This window comes from Marmota flaviventris, chromosome 13 (assembly GCF_047511675.1).
Source record: "Marmota flaviventris isolate mMarFla1 chromosome 13, mMarFla1.hap1, whole genome shotgun sequence".
NCBI lineage: Eukaryota > Metazoa > Chordata > Mammalia > Rodentia > Sciuridae > Marmota > Marmota flaviventris.
This window is the reverse complement of record NC_092510.1, coordinates 104,371,612-104,386,312: the sequence shown is the minus strand read 5'-3', so window position 1 is coordinate 104,386,312 and position 14,701 is coordinate 104,371,612. Positions and strand designations below refer to the sequence as shown.

At 49.1% G+C, this 14,701-nt stretch overlaps 1 protein-coding gene across 6 annotated transcripts in view; it reads right to left on the bottom strand.

Moving 5' to 3' along the window:
- The window catches only part of Ehmt1 (euchromatic histone lysine methyltransferase 1), a 149,513-nt gene that overhangs the window by 43,266 nt on the left and 91,546 nt on the right, over window positions 1-14,701 (bottom strand). For all 6 annotated transcript variants that reach the window (XM_071601205.1, XM_071601204.1, XM_071601206.1 and 3 more), the window contains 3 exons: window positions 11,548-11,679; window positions 8,450-8,595; window positions 739-882 (listed from right to left, as the gene is read on the bottom strand). In XM_071601205.1, coding sequence (XP_071457306.1) covers window positions 739-882; window positions 8,450-8,595; window positions 11,548-11,679 — 422 coding nt within the window. The remainder of the gene's footprint in view (window positions 1-738; window positions 883-8,449; window positions 8,596-11,547; window positions 11,680-14,701) is intronic.

The window sequence follows — 14,701 nt, the reverse complement described above, 5'->3', positions numbered from 1 at the left end:
AAAGGGTGCTGGAAGATAAGGTAGGATATAAGGTGTGGAATCCAAGCTAAGACCTGGAGTGGAAGCTCCTGGCCCGGTTCACAAAGGAGCAGCAGATATTTGCAGAAGCCTGAGGCTAGAGGCAAAGGCAAGTGCTGCCCACCAGGGCTCCATGGGGAACGGAACTGTTCGGGGGGTCTCGGGCACTGGTGAGGAGATATCTGAGGGAGTCAATGAAGACAAGATCCTAGCCACAACAGGAAGGTGCAGGAGAGGGAGGAGATGTGTCTCCCATCTAACTCAGGAATTCACAGTGCAGGGAGCAGAGGATGCCCCATAGGCAGGACTGGGCATGTCTAACTGGGAGCAGTGGTGCACGCCTATAAACCCAGCAAGTGGGCTGGGGATGTGGCTCAAGCAGTAGCACGCTCGCCTGGCATGCGTGCGGCCTGGGTTCGATCCTCAGCACCACATACCAACAAAGATGTTGTGTCTGCCAATAACTAAAAAATAAAAAAAAATAAAAAAATCTAAAAAAAAATTCTCTCGGAAAAAAAAAAAATTCTTAAAAAAAAAAAAAAAACCCAGCAACTTAGGAAGCTGAGGCAGGAGGATCGCAAGTTCAAAGTCAGCCTCAGCAACTCAGTGAGACCCTGTCTCGCTGAAGACCTACTCAGGGTGGGCCCCAGACTTGGGACAAGTCACTGGGATGAGTTTCTAGAGGACATGAAAGGCCCACCAGGTGGGCTGGGCTCTTACCGCTGTGCAGAAGTAGCCGCAGCCAGGACAGCATTGGTGCTTCACCATGCGGCCCCGATGGTCCTCACACAGCACCAAGAGTGGCGCCTTGTTGGACGGTCGCATCAGCTCATACTTGACCACGCTGTTCGTGCACCGGCCCAACTGCAATCAGACAAGACCAGGGGTTAGTGACAGAGTTGTGAAAAAACAGCGTCCCCACCTGCCAGGCCCTGGCAAGTGCCTGATACAGAGGTGGTGTTCAGCAAGTGCGAGCTGACTAAAGAAGCCATGGGCAGTGCAAGTCAGGTCTCGACTGGGAACACACATAGCAGCACTCGCTGCACACCTGCCAGCACTGGGAACCTAAGAAAGGAAGTCTCGTTTTCTGCACCGCCTGTGGAAGGCAGCAGCCAAAGGACCACACTGAGGGGACCAGCAGCTTCACTCAAACAGAAATTAGGACATTATCGGGGTGAGAGGAGAGAAGGATGGCACAGATCATTATGGTGAGCTGTAGGAAACGACATGACCAACTCCTGAGTAGACCAGACCAGTGGGAGGAGCCTACACAACAGGGTCAGAGCCGAGGTGTGAGATAGCAGGAAGAAATGTCCTCTGGTCTGCCTGAGGGGTGTGGGCCCTGGAGGTCCTGAAAGGCTGGACTCAGGGACAATCCTAGAGGAAAGCAAAGGCAACTCTGAGGTGAGGACACCTGAAAGACTATGTGCTGCCAGGCACCAGACAGCAGGTGGCTATTTGCCACCCAGACAAAGGGTGCTGCTGGTTAACGTGTAAAGCTCTTTGAGAGCCAATAAGAAAGTAAAAATAGCCAAACAAAAGAAACAGTGGCAATTCACAAACTACTACAAGTGCTCCCAAAACAAATGAGACAATGTTCGAATATCCTGGTGATCAAAGAAATGTGACATAACAGCCTCCAGCATTCTTTCACTCTGCCGGATGTCACCAGGTCTTTCAACCTGTCTCCAGATACAAGCTTGCAACAACAGAAGAGCAGGAACAACACAGGTCTGTCCACAGGGGCAGCACATTCCCAGGTGGTACACATGACTTGCCAGACCAGCAAGGGGCTTCACCCAGAATTGTGTAAGCATCACTAGGGAGGTGTTTTGTTTTGTTAAGATAGTATGGGCATTACCCCATATGCATTCAACAAAAAATGGAAGGGGAAGAAGCAGGGCCTATACATCCTGAAAAAGCCATCCACTCCCTGACAACACCAAATGACCCGCTCTGAGCCCTGGTCAAGACCTGCTAGGGCAGACTGTTCACACCTGCCGATTTGGAAAACTATTTGCAATACATTAAAGGAAAAAGCAAGTCATTTGGAAAAAGAAACTTGATGTGGTATATACACAATCAAGTCTGGAAGGACACACAAAAATAGTAAGAACCTCAATTCTGGAGTCAGAGGCAAATTTATACTTCCTTCTTTGTGCATGTCTGAAGTTTTATAATAAGCACAACTTATTCATAGTCATAAAAATGATAAAATGCATGATTCTGCCCGGCTGCTAAAATGAGTGAGTTGGGGTAGAGGGTCCTGCTGACTTGGCAGAATGCAAACAGGGTGGTGTTTTAGAAAGAGGACTTCAAAGGAATGACAGTGGAACCTGGTCAGGGATGGAAAACAGAGGTACAAAAGAAAAAGTAGGTGAGCAAAGCAGGGGCACATCAGCACTCAAAGCAGCCCCAGAAGGCTCCCCAGGAATGTGTGGTAGAGCAGCAGCACAAGGCAAGCACTGGGAAGGATGGAAAACAACCGGGCAATCAGGCACTGAGTTGGCAAAACAGACTCAAACCTGCCTGCCTCTGGGCAGGAACAAGGGCAGACAGAATCCTGGGACTGAAGGCCTGGCACCCCCCTACAGGGAGAGAGCACCAGGCACCCAGGCCTCAACACACCTGCCATCACCCAGGCCTTCCTGCAGCTGTAGAGGGCTTCACTGTTTCACTAAACATTCTGTTCAAAAGTTTCAAGAACACAGAGCAAAGAACAATGGACCCCACAAGGGCAGTACCTAATTTCAAGAATCACTAACATACTCTGCTCTCATCTGAGCTGCATCCCCATGACACTTCTGGTCAGGAAAACATGGGCTGGTGCATTCATGGGAGAAATCAAACCATTTTGCTCTTAAATAATTCAGATGTACTGCTAATAAGCCATATTTAACATAACCTTGGGCCATCTTCACACCCCAAAACAGCAGTAGTGAAATCCTCAGAGCAGTGAGACCCAGGTTCAAAGGCTTTCACACTGGTCCATCAAGACACACATGCTGAGCACGGGGCACCTGCTGGTCTCCTATCCTCTGCAGGGTTGCCTCTCCTTTGCTTCCTCTCCTGCTATTCACCTGTTGAAGAACCTGGGCCGATTCTGGACAGCTACTCCCACAGGCTCTCTTCCTCAGGGTCCTCTCCATCCTCTAAGCCCCTGAAGCCTGGCAGTGGGGTCTAGGCCACCTCCAGGCCAAGGTGAAAGCCTGAGTCTGCCTTGGACTCCACTGGCTTACAGCGACTTGCCTAGCAGCACAGCCAGGTATGTCCAGAGGCAAGAACCTTCCTCCTGTACCACGGCCCAAGCAGGTGCAACCAGGTGCAGCAAGGGCAGGAAAGCCCTGGATAGTGTACCTAGCATCTAGGCTCCTCGAAGAGATGGCACCATGCAGCACAGGGCTCGCCCCAGCAAGCTGAGGAAAGATGAAGGCTGAGGTCAACAGCCAAAACCTGGATAAGGTGGCACAGACGTGGTGTTGAGGGGGCTTGTGTACAAGAGGCACTGGCACACCCTCAATACAGAGATGACATCTACTCTGGGGTTGGAATAAGAGGGCAAACTGTCCACTACATGAGACAGAACATTCTGAGAATGCAAAGTTTCAAAACATTCTCTCCCAAGTACTCTCTCAAGAAGGGACTCAAGATAATGCCACTCAGACAAGAGGGAGCCAGACACGTGTGCCCCCGCAGGAGAGAGATGAGACGCGTCTGAAGAGACCCACAAAGACACCAACCCCCATCAGTTAGAGGTGAGTATACAGCAAGTACATAGAAAACAAAAAATGGAACACATGGTATTCTTAACTCTGAGGGGAGATGTATTTTAAGTGGTTCCAGAAAGGAAATGGAATTAGGCATCCCACCTGCTCTGCTGTGAACACTTCAGCATCCCAGGTGCTGCTAAACCAGATCACAGACAGCCCAGACTGAGGCAGGCACGGAGCATAGCAGAAGGGGGACCGAGGCAGTGCCACATGGGAAGGCAAGGAACAAGAGGAGAAAGCACGTCTTTCGGTAGGGGGAAAACACTAGGAGAAACCAGGAGACCAGAGGTTGTCTGGGGGCATGCCTTAAAACGCACTGCCATTCTGAGACAGACACCAGAGTCGCCCTGCTTCCCCCACCCCCACCCTACCCACCATGCAAAGGGCAACGGCCATCTCTGTGGTCAGAAGGCAGTGGTCATTCTGGGGGAAGTGTGAGGAGGTTCAGAACAGATGCACTTCTCTGTCCTAAAAGTTGAAGAGGCAAAGATGCTTCCAGCCAGGGTGCCAACAGCTCTGCCTGATGCCATTCTCCTAGGACAGGCAGTGTCCGAACTCCCCAGAGAGCCTGGGGCCACCCAAAGAACTAAAAGTGGGGCTACCCTCCAGGTGGGGGCTGACCATGAGTCCCAGCTTTCCAGCAGAAAACACGGAAAGAAGTGACGCAGGTCACAACTCACTGATGTCCCAGTTGGGTTGCCAAAGGCCAACATAGCTGCAAAGGGACAAAGTCCAAGGGCCACAGTCCTGGAAACCAGCACTCAATGGTGATCACAGGTATGGGGCAGGCACAGGCCAGAAGATGCCTCCTTGACATGGGGAAGACGGTGAGCTCAAGGTAAAATATAAATCCACAGGACTATCTGCCAGCACAGCACCCAACTCAGTAAGGTGACTCTGGACTAGTGATCCTCTATGGGGGCAATCTTGCACACCCAAACTCCCAGCAACATTTGGCAATTTGTGGGGACACTTGTGATTATAACTAGGGAAAGTAACTACACCTGATAGATGGAGACCAGAGATGCTGTTAAACATTCAACATCCAACAGGAAGCACCTCCCCATGACAAAGAATTATTTGACCCAAAAGATCAGCAATGCTAAAGTTTGAACCCACTGTCAAGAGAAGAAACAACAATCATCAAAGAAAGATTTGGGGGACCCAAATGCTGGATTTCAGCCTGGGAATCTAAAAGAAGCCAATGTAAATGAAATAAATACATAATAACAAAGAGTTCAATACAGTCAACTGAGTATCCCCAATCTCAACCCCAAATGCTCCAAAATACAAAACTTTTTGAGCACCAATAACTCTTTTGACTTCCACCATGTGCAAATTATGCTTCCACACACCTGAGTGAAAAAAAGTCAAGAGAGAGAGGAGTTATACAAGAGGATCAGCTTCTGGCCAATGCTGAGATAGACTTACCACCAAAGAAGATCAACACCTTTCACGGAAGACAACTAACCTGGGCAACTTATTGTGACCTCATTTCAAAATCAAAACTGAAAAGGTCTGGGGATGTAGCTCAGTGATAGGTTGCCCCAGGTTCAATCTCTAGTACCACTAAAATAAATAAAGAAAAAACAATAAACTTATCATATTAATATAAAGAATACATTTTAATATAAAACTGTTTCCTGAAGCATTGTTTAAAAATTTATTTTGAAGGGCCCAGGACAAAACTCAGGGCCTTGCACATGCTAAGGAGATGCTTTACCACACACACTCTGCCCTCCTAAACATCACAAATTTGTAATGAATATCACTGTCTTCTATTATTTGCAAAATTCTTTAATATCTAGTTTAATAAAAGATGAGGGATTCTTGGGCTGGGGATGTGGCTCAAGCGGTAGCACGCTCGCCTGGCATGCGTGCGGCCCGGGTTCGATCCTTAGCACCACATACAAACAAAGATGTTGTGTCTGCCGAAAACTAAAAAAAAATAAATATTAAAATTCTCTCTCTCTCTTAAAAAAAAAAAAAGATGAGGGATTCTCATATCTGCTTCTGCAGTCACAGAGCAGATAATTGTGGATAATCTTTCCATAAGTGATGGTTTCTTAAGGATCTATTGCAACATGGAATTTCTCCATGACCAATGCACTTCTAGTTGCTCACACTTGGAACCAATCTTTTACCCTGCATGATTGAATGACATTGGAAGTTGCTGAGGACGTAGCTCAGTGGCAGAGCATCCCTGGATTTGATCCCAACACGGGGGTGGGGGGGTGGGGGATGGAATGGGGGGACACAGTACAACACACAAGACAAGACATATAGCCTCTTAGGTGTCATCAAGGAAAACAGTTCTGACCTCACAGACCCTGCCCCATCAACAGGAAGAGGATCCAATATGGGTCAACGTGGGGCTATCTGAACTTCAACAATAACACAAAGAATTACACCCATCAAACATTACTAAATTCATGAGTTCATAATGATGTTGCAAAAGGAAGAACTGGTCAACTTTAGAAGCTGATAGAAAACAATTCAGTACCTCGAGGACTGGCAAACAAAAGGCCTGTCTTGCTTCTGGGAGGTACTGCTGGATAAAGAGGCAGCAGAGACATTTCAGCCAATAAATGCAAGATAACCCACAGATTCAGGAGAGCACCATTCTGAAACCTCCCACACATCAAAAACACAGGCATCAGGCATCAACAGCTGCTAACACCAGAGAAAGGGAGACAAGCAACTATGTGGGGCCTGGTCTTGGGCCAATACCTCCATGGTCATGCAAAGGGATTGAGCTAAACCTGTTCCATCTCCTTATCAAGCTGCAGTTTTGCCAAAAAATACAGAGGGACCTACTGAACTGTGATCTGAGTGTGGGATTCACAGGTCCAGAAGACCTTGAGGGTCTGACAGCCTGGGTGGGTGGGGAGAGAGTCAAGTTCTATTTCTTGACCTTGATTTTGATGGTGCTTCCAGAACTCACCTGAGATGAACTGGCTAAGCCCGACATTTGCTTTGTGGTTTTCTAGATCTAATTTTACATCAAACGCAGAAAAGACCATAAGTTCAAAAGATGCTAAAGGGAGAAGGGAGGGGCGGCAAACCAAGTCCACTGCACACCACCAGAGGCTGTCGGAGCCCTGTGCCTTACTCTGAGAAGAAAGACGTAGCCAGGCATCCTGCCCATCTGGTATGAAACTAGCCTAGCAGACGAGGGAAAAGTGGGCTGTACTAAAGACTTCCCATAGCAGGACAATGAAGGAAAATCCGCAGTTCTGCTGGTGAAGGCAGAAGCAAGCGAGGGCCTGGGCTGAGCCACATCACCTTCTCACTGTAGAAAGCTCCTCTTACAATGCAGTTAAGGGCTCTGAAGAGTTCGAGCATGACAAAAACGTGGCAAGTTGCGCCTGTGAGGAGTCGCGGGTGAGAGCTGCAGAGCCGCCACAGCCTGGGAGAAGCCAACAAGCGCTGGTCTCTTCCTCTGGCAAGACACAGACTAAGAACTTGGAGGAGGACACTAACCAAAAGAAGGCCAGCTCTGGCACCAGGACATGTTTGTGATATCCTCCCTAACCCAGGGGTTTTCATGTGGTTCCAGGGCCAGAAGCATCAGCAGAAACAGCACCTTTCTAGAGAAGCGAGATCAGCCAGAAGCGAGAACCAGCCAGATCCACGGACCAGGAACTGTGGCTATGTGCAGAGGAGTCAGGAAAGGGCCACCAAGTGAGTTTCCAACAGCTCAGCCAATGCTGGCCCCTCACAACATGGGGCAACACTGGCTGGCCTCTGAACAGGGCCACTCCTGCTGCTCTTTCCCTGGAGCCAGGGACCTGGACAGGGGGCTGCCTGGCCTCTGTGCCCTGATCTGTGAGCACAAGGAGATCGCAGGCCCTACACATGGAATAGCTCAGGCAGCACCCTGCATAGAGACATGCTATGAGCTGCTTTGCTATCAACACTTCATTCATTTCTAAAACTTACAGCTAAGACTCAAAACTTCAGCCAATGAGAGAAGCTCCAAAGAGGAGGGCTAGAAGACAGGACCAAGGCACCATGTCTAACCTCATCCATCCCCTAGAAGGCATAGGCCTGGGACAGTGGACCTCTCCTGGCCTCATGCCAACAAGCTCTCTGCTCAGCCCTTCCCCACAGCTACCCACTGTTAAGTGGCTCCACGGGCTGAAAGAAATCTTGCCAAAAACAGCTGTGGAGAAATTCTCAGAAAAGGCATTCCCTCTCCGCACTGCCTGTTCTTCCTCTTCTCTTTTGGACGGAGCAAGGGAGAAAGCGTCAGTGAAACCCTCTCAGTGTCTGAGTCATAGATGGCAGGGGGGAAGTAACTCAATTTCACAAAACTGTTTGTCTTAACCTGTCTTGCCAGGAGCCACCATCCTGGGCAGGAGGATATCCTGCTGGTGTGACTCTCCTGCCTCCACCTGCTCACTTATGAAATCACAGCACAGCAGGAAAGACCCCCCCACACAAAGGCCCAAAAGAAGCCACTTTTATTCAGTGCACCTACCAACCCCCTTTTTAACAAACTCTGGGCCTGCATGGTCCTGTACTAACTCCCAGAGGTTTCGAACCGCGCTTCCCAATGTCACCAACTGGGAGCCACAATCTGGAATTTAATGGGAGCTCTGTGCTTTCTGGGGCATGACAGACCAACATTGCTTTGTAGTGAAAATAAACTTGCTTACTTGGTGGTCCACACTTTCAGTAGCCATGCACTGGTTGTTGGCCAGGGTGGTGATCTCACGGCTCTTGGGGGTCTCCATCCGGCAGCTGCAGAGAGGCACTTCCTGGAGGCCGTCTGTCTCGAGCACATCCGGACCGCTAGCCAGCCCTAAGTCACATAGACACATGTCAGCCAGGGCAACCCTGACTTTCCAGGGGCTGTCCAGAGAGCAGCTCATCTTCACAGGACCTCACGCATGGGAGCAGAAGCAGCATGGCTCACAGCAGTGCTCTCAGCAGGAAGTGCAGGAGGCCCCTTGACACCCACCCCCGAATAGCACCAGGAGCCACCTGTGCCTCTCCCACTGCCTGCCACCTGCCAGGTCCCAAGAAAAATGTGTCAATCCATGTTCTTGGGCCCATGCCCATGGTCAACAGGAGAGGCTGCATCATCATCAGCCACTCCCAAATCTTTTGGTTTCCACACAAAGAAACATCCACTACATGTTGAGACCTTGTGTTCCTCACTTGGTTTTAAAAATACCACCACAAAAAATTAAATTTGGAAGCCTTCAATAATGATTTAGTTATCACATAGAATATTATTCACCTACCACCATAGTCCAAAGAGCCCATTTATTAGCTGAAGAAAGAAAGAATTGGGGAAAACGAGGAAATAAACTAAATGACAATCAGGGCAAAGAAGGCTGCTAATGGCAACAGCACTTATCACTAAATAGAGAAGAGGCTGATGTGGAGTGGTTCCTGCCTCCCCTGGCCAGGGGCAGGGTAGCCTAGAAAGCAGAAACTGGCCCCTCTGAAAGAGGAAGGGCAGAGGGTGGAAGCTGCCAGGAAGACCCTCAAGTCTGGCTAGCAGTTGCAGGGTTGGTTGCTTCCAATGGGATCCAGCCACCCAGCCTGTCCTGTCTTGTGAGACAGTTAAAGCTGAAATTAGAAGGTGGCCAATGTTTCAAACACTATTCCCTTTATTAAAAATAATTAACTCTTGTACTCATGACTAAAAATAACTGTCAAAGTGAATAAAAATGAAGACCTGGCCCAAGGAATCCCTGAGGGGACAGAGCCACCTGGGCCTTGACAGCATGCAGACATAATGAAACTGGGCTGTGTCTTCTGAACTTCTGTACTGCAGAAAAATGAAGCTCCAGCTCCACTGGTCAGAAACCAAAACCAAGGGCTGCACAAGTGGCTTGCCAGAAGGACAGAGTAAATAACTCAACCTGGCACTCCCTCTGCAGAGCCCTGAGCCCCTCCCTCTTCAGAGCTGCCAGACTCCACTATTCAAACGAGCTCTTCAGAAGTGTGTTCTTGCCTCAGTTTCCCTCCAGCAGTACCATGTTGAGTAGAGGATGTGCCTTCCCCCATGAAGCTGCTCACTATCTCTGGTGCTTACTAGTAATCAATCTGATTTGGTGGCAGCCAGGAGGGAGTTTAGGCCCCTGTGCAGGGTCCATAAATGAGAAACAGCCTACACCACAGGTCTCTGAGAAGAAAGGAGATCAGGACACATCACCTCCTGCTGCCTGGTTCCCAGCTCAGCCTCTGGATCACCCACGCCCAAAAGATCAGGAAATGTGAGACAAGGCTCAAGTTGGATTCACTGTATGTTTAAAACCTTAAGCGCCTTTGAGATGATCCTGACCAGCAACATGGCTTTAAAAATGAGGAAACAGGCAAAATGCACGAAGAAGCGTCTGGATAACTGTCCTATGACCATGCTGTGCCCGCATGGCTGAGGCGGCTGAGGTGAGATGAAGAAGCACAGGTCATGCCTGACATGTTCTTGGGCTTGGGAGTACACTCCAATCCCAACAGTAAGGACTGCAGGCCTTCAAGAGAAAGCAGATGTGGCTCCCAGCCCTCCCATTGAGCTTCGCTCTGGTTATCTGCTGAGGTCATAAGCCACCCGACTCACCTCAACACACTTGAGAGCAAAGAGGATGAGAAAAGAAGCCAATGACTACAGAGATTTCTGACCTCAAAACAAAGACTCTCTCCTGAATGGCCTCCTGCTCCCACTGGCCAGCTCCTGAGGCCTCCTGACCTGCCTGAGACCTGGCTCTGCCACCACTCAGGCGTCCCTACTCCACACTAGAGCATGAGAACCATGAGCAACACTGCTCCTCTCTTCAAGGTGTTGCTCTCTGGACCAAAGGTACAGGAAACAGGTGTTTTATTTTGTTGCAGGACACTCCTAAGGATGTTAGCTTAGTGCCAGCCAGAGGGCAGGCTCCAGCCACTGGTTTCAAAGATCATCATAGCACATTATTCAAAGTCAGGTCACCCATGTGTCCTGAGACACGGCCAGGGTTGAAGGGCATCTTTTCTTTAGGGATTCTGCAAAGAAACGTGTCTGGCTCAGGGTAGAGAACACTGCTAGACTCCTCGCAACCTGATCTTGAATGAGGTGTCAGCTACTTTATTCTAAGAGGGCTCCCATGCTCTATGACTCTTGAGTGCTGAGGGTGACCTGGCAAACAAATTCTGAACATCTGCCAGTCCACCTTTAAGGGATGCATTTAATCACATTTTCTATTAAAATCCAGTAGGGGGCATCAAGCTAATCCAGAGAATGAGACCAGTAAACGAAGAACAAGATGGTGTAGTGTTGAGAACCACAGCCGAAGGGGCCCCAGCAAACTTCCAGCTGCCAGCAAACTTCCAGCTGCCGGCTGATGATTGGCTCACAGCGGCCCCAGCAACATCTAGCTGATTGGCTCCTCTGCGGTGATGCTCACTGGGCTGTTTCCCTGCCCTTTCAGACCACGGAGCTGCTCATTGGGGGACTTTTTTGGCTCTGCCCACGTGACCCAGCCAGTCGGCCTCAAGAGCAGGAGGATGGTGGGAGGTGGAGAGAGGCTTGTGTTGGAGAGAGAGGCTTGTGGGAAGCCGGTGGTGGCAGTTGGGGCTCTGAGGGTTTTTCCTGAGAGGCTGTTTTGTTTGGCATGTGTGGTTCTAAAAATAAAGTTAGTTTCTTTTGACAAGTGGCTCCTGATTGTGCCCAGCCAGACTGCGGCATTTGGTGGCCCGTACAGGGATCGAACCTGCGACCTTGGCGTTATCAGCACCAAATTTTAGTTATCACTACATCAACATTCACCTTCCGATTGGGAGGACAGAATCCCTTTGACACGGAGATCCAGTGAGTCCAGAGAAACTTCCATGTATCCCGAGCTGTCTCCCGGAGCTGTCTGCTCGGAGCTTCCTGGAGATGGCTTACACACCTCGGAACCTACACATAGAAGGCACACACCATGAGAATGTGCAACAGCCACTGACAGCACCTGAGCGAGAGGCCAGTCCCTAGGACAGGGCTGACCCTGAGAGACCCATCCAACCCTAACCATAATGCCAATTGCCTGGGCCACTCCAGTTACACCACTGCTTTTCTCCTCTGCCTGCCGTTTTTCTCATCCCCAGCCAGATCCACCTGAATGTGGAAGGAAACTGCATCAAGGCACTCGCATACTAACATAGTTACCTCTGTGACTACACCAGGTAGATAAAAACTGTTAAATAATCAGGAAAATGAATACAAGTGTGGTGTACATTCCATAAATTACTTTAAAATAAGACAGAAAAATCCAACTGGCACAAGTGAAAGACCAACTGATGACCATGTGTGCAGAGTGACAGGGGTCGGTACTAGCTAGAGGCTCTGGCTTGCTCACTGTCCTGACTGACACACAGAAGTTCCACAGGAAGGTTAGTGTCAGCCCCACCAGGCACAAGGTCTGTGGAGCAAAGCTCTCACTAAAGGCAAGAAAATCGAGGCATGCCAAGGAAGACCACTGCAGAGATGGGCTGGCGCCACTGGTTTTATAACATGCCCCTTGCCCTTGAGGACACAGGATGGCAGCAGGAGTATGTCAGCCTGTCCCGGCTTCCCATGAGGCCTTAGAGGGACACCAAAGCTGAATACTTGGCACTGTACAGACATTTCACTGGGAAGCCTAAGAAGAGAGTGCGTTTACAATGGATATCTAACACCGGCAAGAGGTGAAGGACCATGCTTCACACAAGCTTCTAACCTCATCAAGTGGAAATAAATGAACCACTAATAAAGAGAGACTTTTCATTCACATTGTATTCTGTATCCTAAACCTTAGACAGAAAAATAAACTACTTTGAAAAATCACCAATTTGAAAAACATGAATAGCCTTCATATAATTTAAACACTTAAAGATATAACAACTCCTGTGCGAGTAAACATTAGGCATACATTTTACCTGTCACAGCCAAGATGACAAAAACCAAAACTTCTACCCCCCAAGAACAACCTTTCTTCTTGGAGCTACAAATAGTAGGTCAGCCAATAGTAAAAAACCACATCAGTGTTCTGATGATCCCAAGTGAAAACAGAAGGAAACACAAATGAAGAAGCAGATGAGCTCAGAGGGAGGCACTCAAGTATAGCACCTGAAAACCCCCGTGGCCCTCCCCACCTAAGGGCTGCCTCCAGGACATAGGGGCAGTGAGCCTCTTGCATGTCAGGGGAAGCTACAAGCACAGCTGAATGAGGAGAAAGAGCGAAGTGCTGCAACCCTGAGGAGTGGTACAAGGAGAACATACAAGTAAGCGGGACAGAGTAGAAAGCCCAGAGTAGCCCCCTCATTCAATATCCACCAATATTCCCAGGAAACCCAACAGGGCAGGCTGCACCCTGCTCTGAGGGACACGCGCTCCACAGCACAGCTGCGCCTGGCCTCCCAGGACTCCACTTTATACAGCACTAGTTTGCCAAGAGCAGCTCCATTTCGAGTTAAGTGTGGAGGTGGAATGACTCCACCTTGTTCAAGTCAACAGCCACCGTCTGCCCAGCACCACCCTAAAGAAAAACCAGGCCCCTGCGCTCATCAAACACACCAGACCAAACACAGCAACCCCCTCGCCCAAGACCCACGGAAGGAGGTGCACCCTGAGACTGGGCACGGTGGCATGCACCAACCCATCATCAGCCAGCCAGTCTGAAGGCGCCATGACATTAACTGGAAAATCTCCAGCTCCCTGTCCCTGTCCCCCAGCTCAGCTCCATCTCCCTGGCTTTGAAAGCATCTGCCTTCAGGACCCTGGCCCAGAGTCAGTCCTGTGCTCCAACAGCTCTGCACCCTGAACAAGCTCTTCAGCCTACTCTGCACCTGCCCTCTGCCCTCACTCAGTGCCACCTCCAGAAACCCTGTGGCCACCTTATCCTTGCTCAGCCTTTCTGCAACCTAGAAATCCCGCCATGTGTAAGTGTGACTTGAGTATTACAGAGATGAGTGGTTATGGTTAGATAAAAGAACCCGCAACTGCCGGGCTCATGAGCACTCAGAGAACTGCCATGGATGAAAGTGGGGTAGCACGTGAACTCACTGTCACTCAGGAAGTTCTTCCTCCGTGGAAAGACACTTGCACTTGATGAAAGAAAAGTCATCTAGACTGATGGTGCACATCAGCTGCCCATCCGTAAGAGGGAGCTGGGCTCTTCATGTCACCATGTTCAAACACTGCCTCAAAATGCACCAGAACTATCTGTGAGTACTTCAACTGCACAACTTCATGAGAAAATACAGGACAAGATCCTGATGAACTGAGTTAGTCAAAGATCTTTTTGTCCCCTTCTTTTTTCTCTCCTTGGTACTGGGGATTGAACCCAAGGATGTAGCTTTACCACTGAGCTACATCCCCAACCCTTTTATAAGTCAAAGATTTCTCAATGCACGAAAAGCATGAATAAGAATTAATAAATTAGACTTCAACAAAAAATTTTAACTGTTGCTCTGACCCTAAACAGACTAGGTACAAATGTATACAAAACATCCATCTGATTAGACATCTATCTAAAATACTTAAAGACCTTTTACAACTCAGAAGAAAACCACCCTGGTTTTGAAAGAAAACAAAAGATACACACACATTTCACAAAAGGAAATGTACAAAGGCTAAAAGGTACGACCTCATTATTCATCAGTAAAAGCAAACAACTGTCAAGAGACACCCCGAACACCTCCTAGAACCACTGAAATTAAACAGACCAACCCTAACAAGTGCTGGTAAGCACAGAGAGGAGCGTAACCCTCCAGTACTTTTGTGGGGATGTGAAGCAGAACCTGTGCTTTAAAAAATAGCTGAGCAAACAGCACAACCCAGTCACACCTCTGCTCGAGACCCATCTGAGACACCATCCACTGCAGCTTCCCTGACAGCCCAAACTGGGAGAGCCGAGTGTACCCACAGAACAGTGGTTGAGCCACAGCTTGCACGTAGTGGG